The 13,753-nt window shown below is 51.3% G+C and overlaps 1 protein-coding gene across 2 annotated transcripts in view; it reads left to right on the forward strand.

Annotated features, from left to right (window-relative positions):
* Window positions 1-235: 235 nt before the first annotated feature.
* LOC109866221 (WASP family member 1) overlaps window positions 236-13,753 on the forward strand; it is a gene marked incomplete at its 5' end in the record, with an annotated part of 35,357 nt that continues 21,839 nt past the window's right edge. For both annotated transcript variants that reach the window (XM_031800607.1, XM_031800608.1), the window contains 1 exon segment: window positions 236-340. In XM_031800607.1, the coding sequence (XP_031656467.1) occupies window positions 236-340 (105 nt within the window).

The raw sequence follows: 13,753 nt of genomic DNA on the forward strand, positions 1-13,753 counted from the left end.
CTCATCATAGGGGATTAGAAGTGATAATTTCCTCCTTCCGATTTAATTTCTCCTGGTCAAGGGTGAAGACAGGAGGAAATGAAAGACAAATGAAAAGATAAAGAGAGAGAGAGTTCAAACTTGACTGATCAGAGTGCATCCCCCATCAGCCTTCGTTGGTCCACAAGGCTCTGAGCAGACCTTAGATCAGTGTCTGGGGGTAACTGTGCTTTCCTCCTGCAGGGATGATGGTAAGGAGGGGCTGAAGTTCTACACCAACCCCTCCTACTTCTTTGACCTGTGGAGAGAGAAGATGCTGCAGGACACAGAGGACAAGAGGAAGGAGAAGAGGAAACAGAAGGTAATGAAGGGCAGCCATTGGCCCGTCACCAGCATCCTGTCTACATATTGGTGGATTCAGCGTGGTGTCGTTAGCCCATTGGTCCTTAACTGAGGGGCTGTGTCACCAAGTGGCTTTCTGACCCTAACTAATTTCAGATCAGCTCTCCATATCGTAAGCATAATCTCAGCCATTATGAGCCCAGTAGTGGAACTGTTCTTGGATCAGAATTGCCAGTATTATTAACATCTAGAGCTACAGATGATATATGTGATGAAGGACATAACACTGTAGTCTATGGTCAGTGATTCACACACACACACACACACACACTGGTCGATATGGGTCAGTGGGGTGGGGAAAGATGAGGTGAGCATAAATCACTGATTATACAGAATGACCACAGTACATATCGACCCATAGCGTACTCTACACACACACACACACACACACACATTAAAGCATAGATTCACGAACACACACACACACATTAAAGCATAGATTCACGAACACACACACACACACACACATTAAAGCATAGATTCACGAACACACACACACACAAACACACACACATTAAAGCATAGATTCACGAACACACACACACACACACACACACACAGGGAACCATTAGCTATGTATCTGTAATAGATGAGCATCAGGGAGGGGAGGATACAGGGTGGTTCTCTGTTGTCTAGTTATTTACTCTAATTAATGGTTGGCTCTGCCCTCTCTCTGCCCCCGCTCCTCATGAGGGAGCCTTTGTTTATCCTTAGAGAGACACACTCACATTTCCATACACCCACATACTGTACACACAGCTGATCTCATGTGGGGCCCTTCATAAATACACATTTACTATACTGTATACACACATACGTACCGTACACACAAATGCTCTCATGAGGAAGAACGCTGTGCATCCTCAGACACACACACAAGCATGAGGGAGCCTTTGTATATTGTCCGAGATCTCCTTCCGTCTCTCACACAAACCCTAAATTACTGAGCAGTCAGCCCCTGTGCAGAAGGAGGGGTCTCCTGCCCCGAGCCCCAGGGGCTCCCTATGACGCTAATCAGCACCAGCTTGAGAGGCGGGCCATAGCCCTCAGTTCCCCATACCATTCAATCAGAGGCCAATGTGGTTAGATTTCCAAACACAACCAGTCAATGAGGTAGAAACTTCCACAAGGAACCCTGCCAGAGAGGTTTGGGATATAGAAGTTGAGGTTTGGGTTTTCATGGTGGTGATAAATGGTTCAGTCACAAGGCTCACAGTCAGGGGACAGTTACAGGGGACAGTTACAGTAGTCAGGGGACAGGGGACAGTTACAGTAGTCAGGGGACAGGGTATAGTTACAGTAGTCAGGGAACAGTTACAGTAGTCAGGGGACAGTTACAGTAGTCAGGGAACAGGGGGCAGTTACAGTAGTCAGGGGACAGTTACAGTAGTCAGGGGACAGTTACAGTAGTCAGGGGACAGTTACAGTAGTCAGGGGATAGTTACAGTAGTCAGGGGACAGTTACAGTAGTCAGGGGATAGTTACAGTAGTCAGGGGACAGTTACAATAGTCCGGGGACAGTTACAGTAGGCAGGGGACAGTTACAGTAGTCAGGGGACAGTTACAGTAGTCAGGGGACAGGGGATAGTTACAGTAGTCAGGGAACAGGGGACAGTTTCAGTAGTCAGGGGACAGTTACAGTAGTCAGGGGACAGTTACAGTAGTCAGGGGACAGTTACAGTAGTCAGGGGACAGTTACAGTAGTCAGGGGACAGTTACAGTAGTCAGGGGACAGTTACAGTAGTCAGGGGATAGTTACAGTAGTCAGGGGACAGTTACAGTAGTCAGGGGATAGTTACAGTAGTCAGGGGACAGTTACAATAGTCCGGGGACAGTTACAGTAGGCAGGGGACAGTTACAGTAGTCAGGGGACAGTTACAGTAGTCAGGGGACAGGGGATAGTTACAGTAGTCAGGGAACAGGGGACAGTTTCAGTAGTCAGGGGACAGTTACAGTAGTCAGGGGACAGTTACAGTAGTCAGGGGACAGTTACAGTAGACAGAGGACAGTTCCAGTAGTCAGGGAACAGGGGACAGTTACAGTAGTCAGGGGACGGTTACAGTAGTCAGGGGAGAGTTACAGTAGTCAGGGAACAGGGGATAGTTACAGTAGTCAGGGAACAGGGGACAGTTACAGTAGTCAGGGGACAGGGGATAGTTACAGTAGTCAGGGGACAGTTTCAGTAGTCAGGGAACAGGGGACAGTTACAGTAGTCAGGGGACAGTTACAGTAGTCAGTGGACAGGGGATAGTTACAGTAGTCAGGGGACAGTTACAGTAGACAGTTGACAGTTACAGTAGTCAGGCAACAGGGGACAGTTACAGTAGTGAGGGGACAGTTACAGTAGTCAGGGGACAGTTACAGTATTCAGGGGACAGTTACAGTAGTCAGGGGACAGTTACAGTAGTCAGCGGACAGTTACAGTAGTCAGGGGACAGTTAAAGTAGTCAGGGAACAGGGGATAGTTACAGTAGTCAGGGGACAGTAGTCAGGGGATAGTTACGGTAGTCAGGGGACAGTTACAATAGTCAGGGGACAGTTACAGTAGTCAGGGGACAGTTACAGTAGTCAGGGGACCGTTACAGTAATCAGGGGACAGTTACAGTAGTCAGGGGACAGGGGATAGTTACAGTAGTCAGGGAACAGGGGACCGTTTCAGTAGTCAGGGGACAGTTACAGTAGTCAGGGAACAGGGGACAGTTACAGTAGTCAGGGGACAGTTACAGTAGTCAGGGGACAGTTAGAGGAAGTCAGGTGACAGGGGATAGTTACAGTAGTCAGGGGACAGTTACAGTAGTCATGGGACAGGGGATAGTTACAGTAGTCAGGGAACAGGGGACAGTTACAGTAATCAGGGGACAGTTACAGTAGTCAGGTGACAGGGGATAGTTACAGTAGTCAGGGGACAGTTTCAGTAGTCAGGGAACAGGGGACAGTTACAGTAGTCAGGGGACAGTTACAGTAGTCAGGGGACAGTTACATTAGTCAGTGGACAGGGGATAGTTACAGTAGTCAGGGGACAGTTACAGTAGACAGTTGACAGTTACAGTAGTCAGGCAACAGGGGACAGTTACAGTAGTGAAGGGACAGTTACAGTAGTCAGGGGACAGTTACAGTAGTCGGAACAGGGGACAGTTACAGTATTCAGGGGACAGTTACAGTAATCAGGGGACAGTTACAGTAGTCAGGGGACGGTTACAGTAGTCAGGGGACGGTTACAGTAGTCAGGGGACAGTTACAGTAGTCAGGGAACAGAGGACCATTACAGTAGTCAGGGGACGGTTACAGTAGTCAGGGGACCGTTACAGTAATCAGGGGACAGTTACAGTAGACAGGGGACAGGGGATAGTTACAGTAGTCAGAGAACAGGGGACAGTTTCAGTAGTCAGGGGACAGTTACAGTAGTCAGGGGACAGTTACAGTAGTCAGGGAACAGGGACAGTTACAGTAGACAGAGGACAGTTACAGTAGTCAGGGAACAGGGGACAGTTACAGTAGTCAGGGGACAGTTAGAGGAAGTCAGGTGACAGGGGATAGTTACAGTAGTCATGGGACAGGGGATAGTTACAGTAGTCAGGGAACAGGGGATAGTTACAGTAGTCAGGGAACAGGCGACAGTTACAGTAGTCAGGGGACAGTTACAGTAGTCAGGGGATAGTTACAGTAGTCAGTGGACAGTTTCAGTAGTCAGGGAACAGGGGACAGTTACAGTAGTCAGGGGACAGTTACATTAGTCAGTGGACAGGGGATAGTTACAGTAGTCAGGGGACAGTTACAGTTGACAGTTACAGTAGTCAGGCAACAGGGGACAGTTACAGTAGTGAGGGGACAGTTACAGTAGTCAGGGGACAGTTACAGTAGTCAGGGGACAGTTACAGTAGTCGGAACAGGGGACAGTTACAGTATTCAGGGGACAGTTACAGTAATCAGGGGACAGTTACAGTAGTCAGGGGACGGTTACAGTAGTCAGGGAACAGAGGATAGTTACATTAGTCAGGGGACAGTTACAGTAGTCAGGGAACAGAGGACCATTACAGTAGTCAGGGGACGGTTACAGTAGTCAGGGGACCGTTACTGTAGTCAGGGGGCAGTTACAGTAGTCAGGGGACAGTTACAGTAGTCAGGGGACAGTTACAAGAGTCAGGGGACGGTTACTGTAGTCAGGGGACAGTTACTGTAGTCAGGGGGCAGTTACAGTAGTCAGGGGACAGTTACAGTAGTCAGGGGACAGTTACAGTAGTCAGGGGATAGTTACAGTAATCAGGGGACAGTTACAATAGTCAGGGGACAGTTACAGTAGTCAGGAGACAGGGTATAGTTACAGTAGTCAGGGGACAGTTACAGTAGGCAGGGAACAGGGGACAGTTACAGTAGTCAGGGGACAGTTACAGTAGTCAGGGGACAGGGGATAGTTACAGTAGTCAGGGAACAGGGGACAGTTTCAGTAGTCAGGGGACAGTTACAGTAGTCAGGGGACAGTTACAGTAGTCAGGGGACAGTTACAGTAGACAGAGGACAGTTACAGTAGTCAGGGAACAGGGGACAGTTACAGTAGTCAGGGGACGGTTACAGTAGTCAGGGGACAGGGGAGAGTTACAGTAGTCAGGGAACAGGGGATAGTTACAGTAGTCAGGGAACAGGGGACAGTTACAGTAGTCAGGGGACAGTTACAGTAATCAGGGGACAGTTACAGTAGTCAGGGGACAGGGGATAGTTACAGTAGTCAGGGGACAGTTTCAGTAGTCAGGGAACAGGGGACAGTTACAGTAGTCAGGGGACAGTTACAGTAGTCAGTGGACAGGGGATAGTTACAGTAGTCAGGGGACAGTTACAGTAGACAGTTGACAGTTACAGTAGTCAGGCAACAGGGGACAGTTACAGTAGTGAGGGGACAGTTACAGTAATCAGGGGACAGTTACAGTATTCAGGGGACAGTTACAGTAGTCAGGGGACAGTTACAGTAGTCAGGGAACAGGGGACAGTTACAGTAGTCAGGGGACAGTTAAAGTAGTCAGGGAACAGGGGATAGTTACAGTAGTCAGGGGACAATAGTCAGGGGATAGTTACGGTAGTCAGGGGACAGTTACAATAGTCAGGGGACAGTTACAGTAGTCAGGGGACAGGGTATAGTTACAGTAGTCAGGGGACAGTTACAGTAGTCAGGGGACCGTTACAGTAATCAGGGGACAGTTACAGTAGTCAGGGGACAGGGGATAGTTACAGTAGTCAGGGAACAGGGGACAGTTTCAGTAGTCAGGGGACAGTTACAGTAGTCAGGGGACAGTTACAGTAGTCAGGGGACAGTTACAGTAGTCAGGGGACAGTTAGAGGAAGTCAGGTGACAGGGGATAGTTACAGTAGTCAGGGGACAGTTACAGTAGTCATGGGACAGGGGATAGTTACAGTAGTCAGGGGATAGTTACAGTAGTCAGGGAACAGGGGACAGTTACAGTAGTCAGGGGACAGTTACAGTAATCAGGGGACAGTTACAGTAGTCAGGTGACAGGGGATAGTTACAGTAGTCAGGGGACAGTTTCAGTAGTCAGGGAACAGGGGACAGTTACAGTAGTCAGGGGACAGTTACAGTAGTCAGGGGACAGTTACATTAGTCAGTGGACAGGGGATAGTTACAGTAGTCAGGGGACAGTTACAGTAGACAGTTGACAGTTATAGTAGTCAGGCAACAGGGGACAGTTACAGTAGTGAAGGGACAGTTACAGTAGTCAGGGGACAGTTACAGTAGTCAGGGGACAGTTACAGTAGTCGGAACAGGGGACAGTTACAGTATTCAGGGGACAGTTACAGTAATCAGGGGACAGTTACAGTAGTCAGGGGACGGTTACAGTAGTCAGGGGACGGTTACAGTAGTCAGGGGACAGTTACAGTAGTCAGGGAACAGAGGACCATTACAGTAGTCAGGGGACGGTTACAGTAGTCAGGGGGCCGTTACAGTAATCAGGGGACAGTTACAGTAGTCAGGGGACAGGGGATAGTTACAGTAGTCAGAGAACAGGGGACAGTTTCAGTAGTCAGGGGACAGTTACAGTAGTCAGGGGACAGTTACAGTAGTCAGGGAACAGGGGACAGTTACAGTAGTCAGGGGACAGTTACAGTAGACAGAGGACAGTTACAGTAGTCAGGGAACAGGGGACAGTTACAGTAGTCAGGGGACAGTTAGAGGAAGTCAGGTGACAGGGGATAGTTACAGTAGTCATGGGACAGGGGATAGTTACAGTAGTCAGGGAACAGGGGATAGTTACAGTAGTCAGGGAACAGGGGACAGTTACAGTAGTCAGGGGACAGTTACAGTAGTCAGGGGATAGTTTCAGTAGTCAGGGAACAGGGGACAGTTACAGTAGTCAGGGGACAGTTACATTAGTCAGTGGACAGGGGATAGTTACAGTAGTCAGGGGACAGTTACAGTAGACAGTTGACAGTTACAGTAGTCAGGCAACAGGGGACAGTTATAGTAGTGAGGGGACAGTTACAGGAGTCAGGGGACAGTTACAGTAGTCAGGGGACAGTTACAGTAGTCGGAACAGGGGACAGTTACAGTATTCAGGGGACAGTTACAGTAATCAGGGGACAGTTACAGTAGTCAGGGGACGGTTACAGTAGTCAGGGAACAGAGGATAGTTACAGTAGTCAGGGGACAGTTACAGTAGTCTGGGAACAGAGGACCATTACAGTAGTCAGGGGACGGTTACAGTAGTCAGGGGACCGTTACTGTAGTCAGGGGACAGTTACAGTAGTCAGGGGACAGTTACAGTAGTCAGGGGACAGTTACAAGAGTCAGGGGACGGTTACTGTAGTCAGGGGACAGTTACTGTAGTCAGGGGACAGTTACAGTAGTCAGGGGACAGTTACAGTAGTCAGGGGACCGTTACTGTAGTCAGGGGACAGTTACAATAGTCAGTGGACAGTTGCCGTAGTCAGGGGACCGTTACAGTAGTCAGGGGACAGTTACAATAGTCAGGGGACAGTTGCTGTAGTCAGGGGACAGTTACAGTAGTCAGGGGACCGTTACAGTAGTCAGGGGACAGTTACAATAGTCATGGGACAGTTGCAGTAGTCAGGGGACAGTTACTGTAGTCAGGGGACAGTTACAGTAGTCAGGGAACAGTTACAGTAGTCAGGGGACCGTTACAGTAGTCAGGGGACAGTTACAATAGTCAGGGGACAGTTGCAGTAGTCAGGGGACAGTTACAGTAGTCAGGGGACAGTTACAGTAGTCAGGGGACAGTTACAATAGTCATGGGACAGTTGCAGTAGTCAGGGGACAGTTACAGTAGTCAGGGAACACAAACAGTTACAGTAGTTAGGGAACACAAACAGTTACCGTAGTCAGGAAACAGGGGACAGTTACAGTAGTCATTGAACAGGGGACAGTTACAGTAGTCAGGGAACTGTTACAGTATTCAGGGGACAGTTACAGTAGTCAGGGGACAGTTACAGTAGTCAGGGGACAGTTACAGTATACAGGGGACAGTTACAGTAGTCAGGGGACAGTTACAGTAGTCAGGGGACCGTTACAGTAGTCAGGGGACAGTTACAATAGTCATGGGACAGTTGCAGTAGTCATGGGACAGTTGCAGTAGTCAGGGGACAGTTACAGTAGTCAGGGAACACAAACAGTTACAGTAGTTAGGGAACACAAACAGTTACCGTAGTCAGGAAACAGGGGACAGTTACAGTAGTCATTGAACAGGGGACAGTTACAGTAGTCAGGGAACTGTTACAGTATTCAGGGGACAGTTACAGTAGTCAGGGGACAGTTACAGTAGTCAGGGGACAGTTACAGTAGTCAGGGAACACAAACAGTTACAGTAGTTAGGGAACACAAACAGTTACCGTAGTCAGGAAACAGGGGACAGTTACAGTAGTCATTGAACAGGGGACAGTTACAGTAGTCAGGGAACTGTTACAGTATTCAGGGGACAGTTACAGTAGTCAGGGGACAGTTACAGTATACAAGGGACAGTTACAGTAGTCAGGGGACAGTTACAGTAGTCAGGGGACAGTTACAGTAGTCTGGGAACAGGGGACAGTTACAGTAGTCAGGAAACAGGGGACAGTTACAGTAGTCAGGGGACAGTTACAGTAGTCAGGGGACAGTTACAGTAGTCAGGGGACAGTTACAGTAGTCAGGGGATAGTTATCGTAGTCAGGAAACACAAACAGTTACAGTAGTCAGGGGACACAAACAGTTACAGTAGTCAGGGAACAGGGGACAGTTACAGTAGTCAGGAAACAGGGGACAGTTACAGTAGTCAGGGGACAGTTACAGTAGTCAGGGGACAGTTACAGTAGTCAGGGGATAGTTATCGTAGTCAGGAAACACAAACAGTTACAGTAGTCAGGGGACACAAACAGTTACAGTAGTCAGGGAACAGGGGACAGTTACAGTAGTCAGGAAACAGGGGACAGTTACAGTAGTCAGGGGACACAAACAGTTACAGTAGTCAGGGAACAGGGGCAGTTACAGTAGTCAGGAAACAGGGGACAGTTACAGTAGTCAGGGGACAGATACAGTAGTCCGTGTACAGTTACAGTAGTCATGGGACCGTTACAGTAGTCAGGGGACAGTTACAGTAGTCAGGGGACAGTTACAGTAGTCAGGGAACAGGGGGCAGTTACAGTAGTCAGGGAACAGGGGACAGTTACAGTAGTCAGGAGACCGTTACTGTAGTCAGGGGACAGTTACTGTAGTCAGGGAACAGGGGACAGTTACAGTAGTCAGGGGACAGTTACAGTAGTCATGGGGGCAGTTACAGTAGTCAGGAAACAGGGGACAGTTACAATAGTCAGGGAACAGGGGACAGTTACAGTAGTCAGGGAACAGGGGACATTTACAGTAGTCAGGGGACAGTTACAGTAGTCAGGGGACAGTTACAGTCACACCACTGTGTTTTTAGAAAAAACAGAGGACACAGAATATATAGAAAGAAGTATTTCACAGAATACTAGGCTATGGGCCTATATATACAGTATTCAATAGACCTTGTTTTGTGTAGACAGGGTATTGAGTTGGGATGGTGGAGGAGTTGGGGCCAGATCCCAGTCTAATAAAAGGCTTAACTCAGTGGGGTTATAAAGCCCTATTCATTTCCCCTGCACCACAATACACTGGCAGCCATTACAGTACAGAGTACAGAGCCCTTACAGATAGCCAGGTGAGGGAGATTTCTAGGGTCTACACACAAATAGTTCTGGTTTGGGTTCAGATACATTATGAGATATAGGCATACAAGTACAGGATGGTGGAATAAGAGACGACTGTGTTTCTGGCATGGACATTATGGAGCTATGTGAGTGGATAGACATGATATCCTTGGCTAGAGAAAGTGAGTGAGAGAGAAAGAAAGAACAGAGAAAGAGAGAGAGAAAGAACAGAGAAAGAGAGGGAGAGAGTGTACAAGCATCTCTACAACAGATCAGGGCACTTTTTTCTGGAACAAACTGGTTTTATAAACTACCAACATGCAGGGACTGGATTTGCCCCGATTGCCAACCCCCCACAATGTACTCCCCCCTTCAACACAATATTACTGGTCAGGTTCCCTACCCATGCTCTAACCCCTCTCCCTCTCTCCTTCCCTTCGTCCTCTCCCCTGTTCTCATCCCGTCTCTATTGTCTCTGACTGTGTGCAGCTGGAAATGCCTTTTCATTTGTGGCCGGATGGCCTTATAAGAGTCCCCTCCCCCCCAGAGGTAAGGCTGACCCCCCAGACCTTGTCATGGGACCCTCAGGTTATCCTGCTGCCCCCCTACCTAATCCCCGTGAGGCATTTGCCCTGCATCAAAGCAGTGGACTGGCCCCCACTAACTCTGCTGCTAACCCCTCCTACTTACCTACCTACTACTTACCTATCTACTACTTACCTATCTCTTACTTACCTTTCTCCTACTTACCTACCTCCTACTTACCTACCTACAACTTACCTACCTACTACTTACCTACCTCCTACTTACCTACCTTCTACTTACCTACCTACAACTTACCTACCTACAACTTACCTACCTACTACTTACCTACCTACTACTTACCTGGAAACACTTGTTAATCACCTCCCTAACTACAAAACACTTCTGAGACAATCGCTGGCTGGCCGGATTGTAACCTCCTAGGTTAGCATGCAGCCCTCCCTCCACCTGCTGCCCACTAACACAGACCCCTCCCTCCACCTGCTGCCCACTAACACAGACCCCCTACCTCTACCTGCTCACCACAAACACAGACCCCTCCCTCCACCTGCTGCCCACTAACACAGACCCCTCCCTCCACCTGCTGCCCACTAACACAGACCCCCTACCTCTACCTGCTCACCACAAACACAGACCCCTCCCTCCACCTGCTGCCCACTAACACAGACTCCCTCCCTCCACCTGCTGCCCACTAACACAGACCCCTCCCTCCACCTGCTGCCCACTAACACAGACCCCCTCCCTCCACCTGCTGCCCACTAACACAGACCCCCTCCCTTTACCTGCTGCCCACTAACACAGACCCCCTCCCTGCACCTGCTGCCCACTAACACAGACCCCTCCCTCCATCTGCTTCCCACTTCCCACTAACACAGACCCCCTCCCTCCATATGCTGCCCACTAACACAGACCCCTCCCTCCACCTGCTTCCCACTAACACAGACACCCTCCCTCCTCATGCTGCCCACTAACACAGACACCCTCCCTCCACATGCTGCCCACTAACACAGACCCCTCCCTCCACCTGCTTCCCACTTCCCACTAACACAGACCCCTCCCTCCATATGCTGCCCACTAACACAGACCCCTCCCTCCACCTGCTTCCCACTAACACAGACACCCTCCCTCCTCATGCTGCCCACTAACACAGACACCCTCCCTCCACATGCTGCCCACTAACACAGACCCCCTTCCTCCACCTGCTGCCCACTAACACAGACCCCCTCCCTTCACCTGCTGCCCACTAACACAGACCCCTCCCTCCTCCTGCTGCCCACTTCCCACTAACACAGACCCCTCCCTCCACATGCTGCCCACTAACACAGACCACCTTCCTCCACCTGCTGCCCACTAACACAGACCCCTCCCTTCACCTGCAGCCCACTTCCCACTAACACAGACCCCCTCCCTTCACCTGCTGCCCGCTAACACAGACTCCCTCCCTCTACCTGCTGCCCACTAACACAGACCCCCTGCCTACACCTGCTGCCCACTAACACAGACCCCCTCCCTCCACCTGCTGCCCACTAACACAGACCCCCTCCCTCCACCTGCTGCCCACTAACACAGACCCCCTCCCTTTACCTGCTGCCCACTAACACAGACCCACTCCCTGCACCTGCTGCCCACTAACACAGACCCCTCCCTCCACCTGCTTCCCACTTCCCACTAACACAGACCCCCTCCCTCCATATGCTGCCCACTAAAACAGACCCCTCCCTCCACCTGCTTCCCACTAACACAGACACCCTCCCTCCACCTGCTGCCCACTAACACAGACCCCCTCCCTCCACATGCTGCCCACTAACACAGACCCCCTTCCTCCACCTGCTGCCCACTAACACAGACCCCCTCCCTTCACCTGCTGCCCACTAACACAGACCCCTCCCTCCACCTGCTGCCCACTTCCCACTAACACAGACCCATCCCTCCACATGCTGCCCACTAACACAGACGACCTTCCTCCACCTGCTGCCCACTAACAGAGACTACCTTCCTCCACCTGCTGCCCACTAACACAGACTACCTTCCTCCACCTGCTGCCCACTAACACAGACCCCTCCCTCCACATGCTGCCCACTAACACAGACCCCTGCCTCCACCTGCTGCCCACTAACACAGACCCCTGCCTCCACCTGCTGCCCACTAACACAGACCCCCTCCCTCCACCTGCTGCCCACTAACACAGACCCCTGCCTCCACCTGCTGCCCACTAACACAGACCCCCTCCCTCCACCTGCTGCCCACTAACACAGACCCCCTCTCTCCACCTGCTGCCCACTAACACAGACCCCCTCCCTCCACCTGCTGCCCACTAACACAGACCCCCTCCCTTCACCTGCTGCCCACTAACACAGACCCCCTCCCTCCACCTGCTGCCCACTAACACAGACCCCCTCCCTTTACCTGCTGCCCACTAACACAGACCCCCTCCCTTTACCTGCTGCCCACTAACACAGACCCCTCCCTCAACCTGCTTCCCACTTCCCACTAACACAGACCCCCTCCCTCCATATGCTGCCCACTAACACAGACCCCTGCTTCCCACTAACACAGACACCCTCCCTCCTCATGCTGCCCACTAACACAGACCCCCTCCCTCCACATGCTGCCCACTAACACAGACCCCCTTCCTCCACCTGCTGCCCACTAACACAGACCCCCTCCCTTCACCTGCTGCCCACTAACACAGACCCCTCCCTCCACCTGCTGCCCACTTCCCACTAACACAGACCCATCCCTCCACATGCTGCCCACTAACACAGACCCCCTCCCTCCACCTGCTGCCCACTAACACAGACCCTCTCCCTCCACCTGCTGCCCACTAACACAGACCCCCTCCCTCCACATGCTGCCCACTAACACAGACCCCCTCCCTTCACCTGCTGCCCACTAACACAGACCCCTCCCTCCACCTGCTGCCCACTTCCCACTAACACAGACCCCTCCCTCCACATGCTGCCCACTAACACAGACCACCATCCTCCACCTGCTGCCCACTAACACATACCCCTCCCTTCACCTGCTGCCCACTAACACAGACCCCCTCCCTCCACCAGCTGCCCACTAACACAGACACCCTCCCTCCACATGCTGCCCACTAACACAGACTACCTTCCTCCACATGCTGCCCACTAACACAGACTACCTTCCTCCACCTGCTGCCCACTAACACAGACCCCCTCCCTCCACCTGCTGCCCACTTCCCACTAACACAGACCCCTCCCTCCACATGCTGCCCACTAACACAGGCCACCATCCTCCACCTGCTGCCCACTAACACATACCCCTCCCTTCACCTGCTGCCCACTAACACAGACCCCCTCCCTCCACCAGCTGCCCACTAACACAGACACCCTCCCTCCACATGCTGCCCACTAACACAGACTACCTTCCTCCACATGCTGCCCACTAACACAGACTACCTTCCTCCACCTGCTGCCCACTAACACAGACCCCCTCCCTCCACCTGCTGCCCACTAACACAGACCCCCTCCCTCCACCTGCTGCCCACTAACACAGACTACCTTCCTCCACATGCTGCCCACTAACACAGACTACCTTCCTCCACAAGCTGCCCACTAACACAGACCCCCTCACTCCACCTGCTGCCCACTAACACAGACTACCTTCCTCCACCTGCTGCCCACTAACACAGACCCCCTCC

Source organism: Oncorhynchus kisutch, linkage group LG21 (assembly GCF_002021735.2).
Source record: "Oncorhynchus kisutch isolate 150728-3 linkage group LG21, Okis_V2, whole genome shotgun sequence".
In the NCBI taxonomy this organism is placed as follows: domain Eukaryota; kingdom Metazoa; phylum Chordata; class Actinopteri; order Salmoniformes; family Salmonidae; genus Oncorhynchus; species Oncorhynchus kisutch.